The following is a 12025-nucleotide window of genomic DNA, read 5'->3' as shown; positions in this document are numbered from 1 at the left end:
TGACTCTTATTCTATGTGGACTGGAGAAAGAGATATCGAGTGTGTTACAGGAAGTGGCAACGACCCACAGGAATAACAATAACGTCCGCAACAACAGAGCTAGAACTTACTCTCTTATTTATGATGCAGAACTAGGAAGTTGTTGTAAGTGCTTTGCACGAGTTGACTCACTCAATTACTGCACTGAGTTTATGAGTTCGAAACTACTGCCGTTCCCAATTGAGAAACCAAAGCTCAGAGTCTGAGTAACTGGCACAGGCCATGCAGTGAATGGGTGATGGAGCCGGGATCAGAACGCGGACAGTCAGACCTGGGACTGGGCGATCTCAGGTCACAGCCCAGAAGAAGCCGCTGGACTGATGGGGCCGGGAATTCATGAGGCCAGCGCTGCTGGCAAGCGCTCGAGCCCGGAGGCTGACCCACGCAGAGCGTGGTGCGGACTCCGTGTCCCCGAGCTGCCGCTCTCAGGCTCGCGGGACCATGGAGAAAGCCAGCCTCCCGGCTTCCTAGAGCGGCGCCGGTGGGCGCGCCTCCGCTAGCGCTTCCGCCTCGCCTGCGATCGCGGGGAGCGGTAGGGCGTTGTGTGGTCCGCCTCGGTGGGGTGGGGTGGTGCGGCCCGCCGGGTCCCGGAGCTCTGGCGTCTGGACCCACAGACGCCGCCCGAGGGGCCGTGCCGCAGAGGCGCCAGCCACCCTCTTGCCCCGAAGAGCTGGCCTGACGTTCCCGGCTCGCGGTACTCAGGGTGGGGGCAGGTGACGCGTGGGGTCGCCCCCTTGCCGGCGTGGAGTGTGCATATTCCCTGGGGGTCTCCGGTCAGCATCTTACGCTGGGACGTTGAGCGTCTTCCCCGTACCTTTGGGGCCGTATCACCACTTGGATTTCGTCCCGGGGCCCCGTTATACTACCTTTTCTGTGAATGCTGGTTTTAGTCTTTGCCACCTTCGGTTCAGACTACTTAGTCATTCATTCATCGTGAGCCAGGGATTTTCTTGAAAGCCACGAATCCACTGCATGCGGTGCTTGATTCCCGCTTCACAGACATTCTTTTGAGGAATTTTCAGCTTCACCAGGCAGATTTTGTAGAATTTACAAAAGAAGCAGGTGCAACACCGCGTGAGCCACTGGAGGAGGTGCGCTGAGAACATCCAGAGTGTCCTAGGAATATTGTTTCGGACAAGAGAGGCATGGAGGCTGAGGGGGAAGAGGTGGGGAACGAGGCAGGGTCAGCCTCACTGTGATTCTCTCTTAGCTCCACAGGTTCTTGCTTTTCCAAACAGAGAGGGCAGCGTGAAGCCAGGGGCCGTCAGCCATGCTCCAGACGGTGTGGTCCCAGGTGAGCTGAGCTTTCTTCCCTCTTTCCACGTTCAAAAGAGATAGCATTGATCACTACAGGAAGAGTAACCCGACCTGGCCAGTCCCGTGCTTATTGCATCCATCAGTTGAGTATGGCAGAGGAGTACGTTAGGGGAGGTGATGAGGGGGAGTACGTAAACTTGGGAGGATTAGGTTGGTTGGGAGAGAAGGAAACACCAGCTAAGAAACTCTCCTAAAATGTGAGACTCTACATCCATGCAGACTGTGGACCACGAAAGTACGGTTCACAGATAAGCATCTTGGGCATCACCAAGGGGCTTGCTGGAAAGGCAGAGTCTCGGGCCCCAACCCAGATCTCCAGAATCAGAATCTACATTTGTACAGTATCTGGGGAACAGATGGGCAAGTTAAAATTTGGGCAGTGCTAGTCTGCATGACACCATACAGAGGAAGGCTACCTCCTACATTTAAACAGTTGCTCCCACAGGAGGAGTTTGCCCTGCACAAAGTCAAAGTCAATGCCCTGCATTCTTTCACGAACCTTCCCAGAGGGTCCCCAACAGTTTTGGTACTTGTGTTTCATTGGCCTCAGTTAGTTGCCAGAGCTGGGAGCAGCCCCAAGTAAAATTATGATCCTATTACCAAAAAAGAAAGAGAGGGGAAAAAAATACCCACATGCATATATATATTTAGACAGTTGTCAGTCTTTTTTTAAAAGATTTATTCGAATGAGGGAGAGAAGGAGTGTGAGAGGTGGGGGAGCAGTGCAGAGGGAGAGAGAGAGAGAGAATCCTCAAGTAGACTCCCCACTAAGCACAGAGCCCTACATGGGGCTCGATCTCCATATCCTGGGATGACGACCTGAGCCAAAATCTAGAGTCTGTTGCTTAACCAACTGAGCCACCCAGACACCCCTAGACAACTATCAGTCTTATCTATAGTCTGTGTGAGAAATGTTGCCCTAATCTCATCTGTACTTGTAAGTTCTGAGGTGTATACAACACCATGTGCCAGGCAGTGTTGTAGTTCTTTACACACATTAACTCATTCTACCCTTACAAGAACCTTATAAAATAGGTACTCCTGTTACCCCAGTTTTCCAAATGAGGAAACTGAGGCAAAAGAGTTTGAGTATATCATCCAAGGTCACATAGCTGATGGTTATCAGAGATGGGATTTGAACCTAGGGAGTCTGACCCTAGAGCTGAGTTTGTCAATCTCAGCACTATTAACATTTTGGGGCAGATAATTCGTTGTTTGGGGGGCCTGTCCTGTGTGTTGTATGATAATTAGCCCCATCCCTGGCCTCTACCCACTAGATGCCAATAGCATCCCCACTGCCCCCTGGTTGTGACAGCTAAAAACGTCTCCAGGAGTTCCTGGGAGGCTCAGTCAGTTAAGTTTTTGCCTTTGGCTCAGGTCATGATCTTGGGGTCCTAGGATTGCACCCCACATTGGGTTCTGCACTCAGTGCGGAGTCTGCTTCTCCCTTTCCCTCTGCCCTTCCCCCCCCAACTTGTGTGTGCATTGTCTTTCTCAAATAAATAAATAAATCTTAAAAAAATAAAAAAAAGTCCCCAGACGGTGAGTGCTCTATGTGTCCTGGTGGGCATTTCCCCGTTGAGGAGCACTGCTGTGAAGCCCATGCTGTTTGCTCCTGTGCTGCGCTGCCTCTGAACCCCACTTCCTGTGTAAGGGAATGAAGAGCCCTGCTTCATCATGGAGAAGGAGTAAGTGCTAGCAGAGGACAGAAGCAGAGTGATCAGAGGTGGAGCAGGATGTTGAGATGCTGAATGTTGTAGAAAACAAGGAACAAGTTATGCACTGATAAGTACAGGGGTATCTCAGAGAAGTGGATGGGTATGGTATGAGGAGTGATATGAGGAAGGAAGGTCAGGTCCCTGTTCCCAGCTGTTGGTTCTGAAGGAAGTAAAGACAGAGGTTGATTAACATTCAGAGGCAGTGAACTATCTATGGTACACTGTCCAGTAAGATAGCCACTAGCTATATGTGCCTGTTTAGAATTAAAGTTAATTAAAATGAGAAATTCAGTTCTTCAGGCATGTGAGCCACGTTTAAACTTCTTGGTCAAGGTGATACCTGATTTCTTCAGTGTATAGTTGTCATCTTTCCCTTGCAACTGATCCGAAATCTGTGGGGGGACATTTATGATCACGCAAGTATACTGCTCCTTGTCAAAATTTCCTCCTCGATGTAGCATCCACGGATGATTCCTGTCTGAACCAATCTTTACCATGACTATAGTATGTCTGTAGTTGTGTTTCTTCCCCTGGCAGACACTAAGTACAGAGACATTGTTGACATGACAGACTGGGACAGACTTACGGAGTTCACTGTAAGTCGGGGAGAGATGGTATAGTACCACTCACTTGTATAAGTGGTCAGTTCATTTTGAAATGATTGGTTCCTTATACAACCTCGTGATAAATGCTCAGATAAAGAGGACTCTTTTCGTCTATTTCAAAGTGCTTAATATCGCTGATTCCCATAATTGGTAATAGACAATAATAATTCTTACCTCGTGCTGTGTTCCAATGACTGAGTGATTTGATGTAAAAATAGGTGACACAGGACAAGGGATGGTTTCCTTCTCCCCTGAGAAGATGGAAATGGCCCCATCAGGAGGCAGGGAGACACACCTGGTGCAGAGGGCAGCGTCAGCAGGTCAGATGGAGCTTAGGTGATCTGGGGGCAGGTGTCTGCTCAAGGATGGAGACTGCCATCCTGTCTCTGGAGTCGAGTGTTAAGAGAGGAGGAAGCAACACTGCACGCTGCCTTCAACGGCCACCATCTGATAAAGCAAGATGGCAGAAAGGGAGGATTCCCCCAAGAGCGAAAGGAACTCTGTGCCCATGGGATTGTTCCTCTGTCTATAAAAACACATAGAGGGGGAAGACCAGAGAGAAACCAAGTGGATGGAGTGGATGGATTTCGGGTAAAAGACAGATACCTGCTATGGTCATCTTAGAAAACACCAGAAAGATCGACCCAGTTCATGGAACCAGACAGGGAGTTGATGTGACCCCGAGGCAGGGAAGTTCCAGAAGTGTGCATGGCTGAAAATGCGCTGAGGGCTGTCCCTGGCTGGGGTACGGTTGTGGCTGTCCTCGCCAGTACCAGCCTCCTATGGGCCTCAGAGCCATGGACTCCAGTAGAGGCAGCCCTTCCCTGGAGTTCAGGCCCCTCCTCAGCCCTCAGACAGGACTTGAGCAGGAGCCTGTTTTTTTTTAGGAACCGGTGTCCTTTGAGGATGTGGCCATGTACTTCCCCCAGAATCAATGGGCCAGCCTGGACCCCATGCAGAGGGCCCTGTACCGAGAGGTGATGCTGGAGAATTACGCAAACATCACTTCCTTGGGTAAGTCCTTCCTTATCCCTAAACGAGCTCTGCCCTGAGGGCCCCTGGCTTCCTCTTTGGTGGATCTGGGGTCTCCCACATCCCCAGGACTGATGCACCATGAGCCAAGCTCCCTAATCCCCTGTTTTGGGAGTAGCTAATGGAAAAAGATCTAGGCTTGCTTTGGTTTTTCAGCAGGATTTGCTTCTTCCCTGTTTCCTGGTGGGGACTCTCCTGAGAGGGGTTTTTGCTCTGGGCACAGACAGCTGAGAAGGTTCCTGGTGGCCCTACCCTCACTCCTCCCCTCTTCCAGTTCCCTGGAATCCTGGGTCCTATCTCCCCTGCTTGAGAGTCTCTTAGGACCCCCTGCACACACCTCTAATGACACAGGAGCTGTTTGTCTTCTGTAATAGAGCCAGAGTAAGCCTCCTCTTGAGCAAAACAATTTGAGTCTTCCTCAGATCTCCAGATTCTCTCCACACTGAGCTTACTTAGGGTCCTGGGATGTTGACTTTTTCACCTGGCAAAGCAGAGGGTGGGCTGAGGGGGTTAGCAGGGACTCTCCTCAGTTTCCTGTTCCCTTTCTTTCTCCTTCAGCAGCATTGCCATTCCCCAAACCAGATCTGATACTCCAGCTGGAGCGAGGGGAAGCACCATGGAGCCTGGATCCCTGGACACCCCTCAAGGGAGGGGCCCTGGGAGGTGTCCACACAGGTAAGCAGGAGAACCCACTGCCTTTCTCTTTGGCTTGGCATCCTCCTGTCTTTTAATGATTCAAAATAAGAAAGGTTTTCTTCTGTCATACCAGGTCTTGGTTAGGATGAAGATGGTCACTCTTATTCAGAAAAGTGCCCCTCACTAGAGCTTCAGCCCCATACTGGAAAAGACCCACCTGAAAATTTTGTTTTCTGTTATTTTACCTTGTAAAGCTAGAGGATTTCAAAAATGCATAGTGTAAAAAAACCCTAGTTCTTCTAATAGAGAAGACTCAGTTAAAAAAAAAAATTAGTCTGGACTACACTAGACTTAAATAGACCAAAATAGTATAAAATCTGTAATAAATGCATCAAAATGCACCCCCCCCTTTTTTTTTTTTAAAGTAAACTCTACCTTTCTAGCTTCAGTGCCTCTGTTTTCTTTTTATCATGCTAGGTGGTAAAAACAAGACCGAGGATGAGGAGCATAGCCCAAGACTGAACATTTCTAAAGACTCTGTGGCCCACAGACTGACGGCGGTGGGGCTGCTCACAGAAGCTCCCCAGCTCCCTCCCCTTAAGGACAGCTTAGGGAGGCCACAGCCGTGTCAGGCAGGAGAGAAAACAAACCAAGGAGGTATCAGGGACTCCCTGGTCCAGGACTCCAGATCCCTTGTCATCAAAAGGGTGGAGGCAAGCAGGAAGCTGGAAGGTAGCACCAGGGTCAGCACCCACCTGCTGACAAAGCAGGGCCTCTGCGGAGGACAGGCGTTTTATGAATGTGGCGAGTGTGGCCACTATTTCAGCCAACATTCCCACCTTCTGCAGCATCAGAGGATTCACACCGATGACAAGCCCTACAAGTGCAGAGAGTGCGGGAAAGCCTTCAGGTATAATTCAAAACTCTCCCGGCACCAGAAAACCCACACTGGGGAGAAGCCTTACTTATGTCAGGAGTGTGGACAAGCCTTCAGTCAAAATTCACACCTCCTTCAGCACCAGAAACTCCATGGTGGAGAGAAACCCTTCGCATGTCTGGATTGTGGGAAAACCTTCAGCTACAACTCCAAACTCCTCCGGCATCAGCGAATCCACACTGGGGAGAAACCCTTTCAGTGTAAGGACTGTGGGAAGGCTTTCCGATGTAGCTACGACCGCATTGTCCACGAGCGCATCCACACCGGGGAGAAGCCCTACGAGTGTCAGGCATGCGGGAAAAGCTTCAGTTCTAATTCAGTCCTCCTCCAGCACCAGCGCATCCACACGGGGGAGAAGCCCTATGAGTGTAAGGAGTGCGGGAAGGCCTTCCGCCGGAGCTCTGTGTTTCTCCAGCACCAGAGGCTCCACACAGGGGAGAAGCTCTTCAAGTGCAAAGAGTGCTGGAAAACGTTCAGCTGTAGCTCCCGCTTTACAGTGCACCAGCGCATCCACACTGGGGAGAAGCCCTACAGCTGCCAGGAGTGCGGGAAGGCCTTCAATCAGAAGGTCACCCTGGTCCAGCATCAGCGGCTCCACACTGGGGAGAGGCCTTACGAGTGCAGGGTGTGCGGGAAGGCCTTCAAGTGGAGTGCAAGTTTCATTCAGCACCAGAAGTTGCATGCTCGCAAGAAAGTCACCCAAGTGGCAGGGCCAGCCACAGTTGGACCCCACTGCCCTGCTTCTGGCCACCCCTCTCTGCCTGCCCAGCATGAGCACTCTGCCCCCTCCATGCCAGGGGCTGCCTCGTCTTCCCCACACCCTGTGTTCCTTCCTCCCTCCCTGCCTCTCTTTGTGCTGATCCCCTCCTCTGAAACGGCTAGTCCTTCCCCTGTTCGAGTAGTGCATTTCTTTCAGGATCTCACTTCCCCTGGGAGCCTGAATCCTCCCCACGAGCTCCTTCATGGGCTTGACCACCTACCCACTTAGAGTTATCAGTTTCCTTGAGCTCCTGACCATGCCTGTGTTGTTTGTCCTCTGGGCCCGTGTGGTCATTATTGTTTTCCCAACTCCATTTAAGTTCTCACGGTGTTTGAGAACCATGTTTGATTCTAAAACTTCTATCCCCTGGGTAGGAAATGGTAGGAGTTGTCCTTTATGGTGTCCAGTTTGGGCCTGTACCATCAATTGCACCTGCCTTCTCTACTAGATTAGGTAGAGTTTACAGAACATTTGGGGGCTTAGGGATATGGCATTCCAATGGCATGGCCTGTTGTAATTCAAGAAATAGGGAAGATGCGAAGCCCATGGGAGGAGGTAAGCAGAGAAAGTATCCAATGATGGCTTTCAGGAATTAAGGAGGGCCATTTGGTGGGGCAGGAGCAAGGCTCACTGTGTAGAATGGGAGCCTGGGACTTCTTATTACCTCTGTAATGATCATGATGAGGATCCTGTGTAACCAAGCAATAGATCATGGAAATAACCAGTAGAAAGAATATGAAGTGATGAGTCAGCATTGATAGCAGGAATGTAGACTGTCTCTAAACTTGATTGGAAGGGAATGTGGTTCTCTTTTTGGGTTCCTTTTCTATTCCTGTCCACATCCTTGTTTAATTTCAGTGCCCACGCAAACACATAGGTACAAAAAGTGATCTGCGACCGTGGGTTAGAGCACAGGTACCTAGGCATATCCATCTCAATTCTACATGGAGCAAACTTGTTGGCATCACACTGGTGAGCCTCTGAGGGAAGGAGAGAAACCTAACCCTGTCTTGCTGTAGCTCCTGCCTCAGAGGAGAGTTCATAACTAACCATACACACACTCAGATGTGTTCTCACATCTACTCCACATCCTCTGTGATTAAATCTGCATTTTTGAGTCCTGGTACTTTTAAGTCAATTTTTATAATTAACACCAAGAAGTGTTGGTGGACGCTAATCTTTTTATTTTTTTTTTTAAGATTTTACGTATTTATTTGTTTGTTTGTGGTGCATGAGCTGGGTGGGGTTGGTGGGGGTCAGTGAGGCAGAGGGAGAGGATGAAGGAGAATCACAAATCACAAGCAGACTCTGTGCTAAATGCTAGTCAGATGCAGGGCTTGATCTCATAACCCTGTGTTCATGACCTGAGCCGACACCAGGAGTCAGATGTTCAATCAACTGAACCACCCAGACACCTCTTGTTGGTGGGCACTAATCTTACCAGATGTTATGATGGCACTGGTTTGACCATACTTCTCTAATGGTATGGACCCTGATCCTTCTTGCAATCACTGCCTCAGCATGGAAAGGTACTTGAAAGAGTTAAGCAGGAATACAGCACTAAGGAAAAGATATGTACACTGTTAGGATGACACCTTACAATTATGTCTGCAAGGGAGGGCATAAATAAGCATTTCGGTCTGGGCTTTGGTTAGACTTATTGAGATATACTTAATAGGCTTTACCCTTTTAAAGTAGGCAGTTTGGTGAGTTTTGACAGATGTATACAGTTGTGTAACCAAGATAAAATTTCCATCACCATGAGCATAGGGAGAAATTTAAATGGTTTGTGAGATGTTGGTGGTTTTTCTTTATTTTCTTGCTTGATAAGGTTTGTGTAATATATAGAATTCAGGAGAAGAAAAGGCAGAACCAAACTTAACCTTCCCAGCTGTAGTCAGAGCTTCCAGACTATGCAAAATGCAAAGATCCCTCTCCTAGCATCACTGTTAAGGAAAACAGTCAAAATGTAGGAAAATGACAATGACTGGTTTCTTCATCATTATTTCTCTCGCACACACATGCGATATATATAAAAATGTCCTATTTATTTCCCACAAGCACCAACATGTCCTCAGGGTTTCTGGGAGGATTATAGCAAGGAAGGAAGTGGGGGAGGGAGGTGAGAGCCTCTGAAGATAAGCAGAACTTCTAATGTAGTTCAAGATTAGAAGGAAGCAAGGAGTGTAGGGAAAAATAAATATCAGCTCTGGGCTGAAAAATGGCTTTTGATTCCTCACAGCCAATAGATTTATGGGTTGCTGATGATGGTGACTATTATTGTCTCATTTATTTCTTCCTTTTATCATTAATTCAGCAGGCAGGTAGAGTTCTCCGCGTTGTTGTGATACAGGCTCCATAGAACTTAGTAGGTGTCAAAGGCTGACTGATGTGCTATTCTTAACACGGGGACTGGTGTTGCCAGGTCGTTTGGCACTTAATAGGCATGCAGGTGTTTTGTGACAAGGGCCATGTATTGCTCACAAAAAGGATGGATGTGTAAAAATAAACTCATACATCACTTAAAATCCAATGTAGAGTTCTTCCAAGAGTTTTATTTTCTCTAAAAGTGAAATGACTATGAACATACTGCCTCTCCCCTCCCTCCCAAACTTATTCGTTTAACACGAGCAAGAGGACTGTCCACTTCCTCCAGGAAAGGGGTATGGGTATCACGTTACCAGAATTGTTTAGTTTTGAGACTTCTGCCTTTGTCAGTGAGCTGGCAATGTTATTTAGGACACTTTGAAAATAACAGAAACCTATTTCAGTGAATGTAAGTACACTGAATTATAAGGATTCCTATGTGTAGCCTGGCACCAAGGGCAAGAATGCAGCAGGAGATCTGGAGCCTGGAAAACCCAAGAGGGAACAACAGGCAGTCTCTGCTCTTTCTCCACTTCTCCCCCCTCCAAACCCTTCCACCCCACTTAAGATTTTATTTATTTGAGAGAGAGGGATAGAGAGCAACAGCAGAGGGGAGAGGGAGAAGCAGGCGCCCCGCTGAGGAGGGAATCCGACGTGGGGCTCCATCCCAGAACCCTGAGCCAAAGTCAGATGCTTAACTGGCTGAGCCACCCAGACACCCCTCTTTCTTCACTTCTGATCCCTTCTTCCCTGTTTGCAGTGCTGCACTCTCTGTCCCTAGGCACATAGCAGAAGTTGCCACAAGTTTCGTGTTTACAACCCCATTCCAGGGAGCAGCCCAAACAATCTCCCAGACTGTGGCACATCCCTGGGGGAGAGAATCTGATCTGCCCAATTTAGGTGAGGTGTTCACTGGTCTACTCTTCCCTGGCCAAGGGGTTATGCCATGTAGTGTGAGTGAGGCTGCTAGGGCGCCACTCTGGTAAGGGGAAGAGTTAACTGGGCTGATCAGACTCCTGGAAAGTATCTTGCGGACTTCTGAGAGCGCACCTTTTCTCTTGTTTCTGTTGTTCCAGGTCTCCTGACAACTAAGATAACTGAGGAGAAGCTTCAGGGTATTTTTTCCCCAGTGACTGGAAGCTTTTAGGAATTTAGCTTTGACAGCTCTGTGGGCAGTGTTGATCATCTTCCATTAATGTTTCTTGGTTCACAGTAAACTTTCAGTCTGTGCATTCAGATCTTCTCTTGCTGATGACTTGTGATTGGCTAGTATTGGGGTGGAAGAGCTGGTGGAGTTACGGGAAATGAGGTTATGTCCCCCTCTGATTTCCCTATGCTGTGTTTGGAGTAAGCAGGCACTTCTGGCCACAGGTTGAGTGACGCGGTGAATCTCTGTGGCTCTTGGGCCTTTTTCTTTGGGGTCTGTGTATGTAGCACACTTAGCAGCTGCAAGCCTGGGTCCCTGGTTAGAATTCTCCATCTTGCTCATTTCTTGTTAGAGTTCTCCTTGATTTTCCTTGTGTTTCCACAGCCACTCCAACACTGAAGTTGGCTGGTGATAAAAATGTGGCTGCATGATTTCTCCTTTAATCTAGCTACCACTGCCATGCCTCCCGAAGGAATAGGCCTCCAGCACGTACTCCCTCCGTCTCCCTTAACTGATCCTACCCTAGCCCTGATTCCCCGAAGCTGAGATTGCTAAGTAGCACCGTCACAGAGCTCTCATTCAGGACAGACCTTGTATCCTTTAACAGAGATCAGGCATACGGTGGGCAGACCACCTACGGTCCAGTCTAAATTGTAATGTGCTCGGGTGTCTTCAGTGTTTACAGTGTGAAATCGGGCTAATTCTCTAGTTTCCGGCCTTGTCCTCAGGATAGCACTCCGTATGTCAAGTCTGGCCCTATTAAAACCTCAGAGGTTAGAGCACAGACTCCACATCACCGTTAGTTCATTTTTACCAGTCCAGCCCCTGGACTGGGTTCCAGGGATAGTGCGGGCTTCGGAGATGCAAACAGCTCTTTCCCTGTATGACGCGCCCTGCAAGCCAAGAAGTCTGGCTTTTCCATCACAGTCGCACGTGGGATCCCCAAACATTTGCTTCGTTCCTGGCCCTCCTGCGGCCCCGTCTGTAGCCAGCTGTTGAGGTCTGCACAGGCAGGGTTGCAACCGGACCCTCCATACCGCCGCTGGACATCCGCAACACTGACACCTGCCGTGAGACCGCGCGGCTTCGCAAGCGCAGCGCCGGAGCGTCTGGGACGAGCGCGCCACCGAGCGGGAAACCTCCGGCTTTCTAGAAGGGAGGGCGGGCTCCCATGGTGTTTCCGGCTCGTCGCTGGTTGGTGGAGTCCTGGCACTCCCGCGGGGAGGAAACTCGGTCGCCGGCGCTCGGGGTCCTCGTGAGTTGCCGCTCTGAAGCGAGGGCGCTCGGCCCCTGTGAGGTCTGGCCGGCTTTGACTTGGAAATGCCCGGCCGAGAAGGCCGATTACCCGCGCGCCGGCGCGCTCCGGTGTTCCTTGGTCTTGGTGCGCACCAGCGTCGGGCCCGCCTTCCTGTAGCGGCTGGAGGTGTTGCCTGGCGTCGCCTGCTTCCCGGAGTTCCCAGCGGGTCT

General features: G+C 49.7%; 1 protein-coding gene across 4 annotated transcripts; it reads left to right on the top strand.

Annotated features, from left to right (window-relative positions):
- Nucleotides 1-702: 702 nt before the first annotated feature.
- ZNF619 (zinc finger protein 619) lies at nt 703-8186 on the top strand. Of its 4 annotated transcripts, XM_032861121.1 has the most exons (5): nt 703-733; nt 1250-1333; nt 4567-4693; nt 5270-5386; nt 5825-8186. In XM_032861121.1, the coding sequence occupies exons 2-5, from the start codon at nt 1310-1312 to the stop codon at nt 7270-7272; spliced, it is 1716 nt and encodes a 571-aa protein (XP_032717012.1). In that variant the 5' UTR covers nt 703-733; nt 1250-1309; the 3' UTR covers nt 7273-8186. The 4 variants fall into 4 exon arrangements, with proteins under 4 accessions (XP_032717012.1, XP_032717013.1, XP_032717011.1 ...); XM_032861122.1 differs by lacking the exon at nt 703-733 and having other exon boundaries at nt 1091-1333; nt 5273-5386; XM_032861120.1 differs by lacking the exon at nt 703-733 and having other exon boundaries at nt 1091-1333.
- Nucleotides 8187-12025: the final 3839 nt, after the last annotated feature.

This window comes from Lontra canadensis, unplaced genomic scaffold (genome assembly GCF_010015895.1).
Source record: "Lontra canadensis isolate GAN:19392208 unplaced genomic scaffold, GSC_riverotter_1.0 scaffold20, whole genome shotgun sequence".
Lineage (NCBI taxonomy): Eukaryota > Metazoa > Chordata > Mammalia > Carnivora > Mustelidae > Lontra > Lontra canadensis.
Note: the sequence above shows the minus strand (reverse complement) of the source record. Positions and strands in the feature narration are given on the sequence as shown.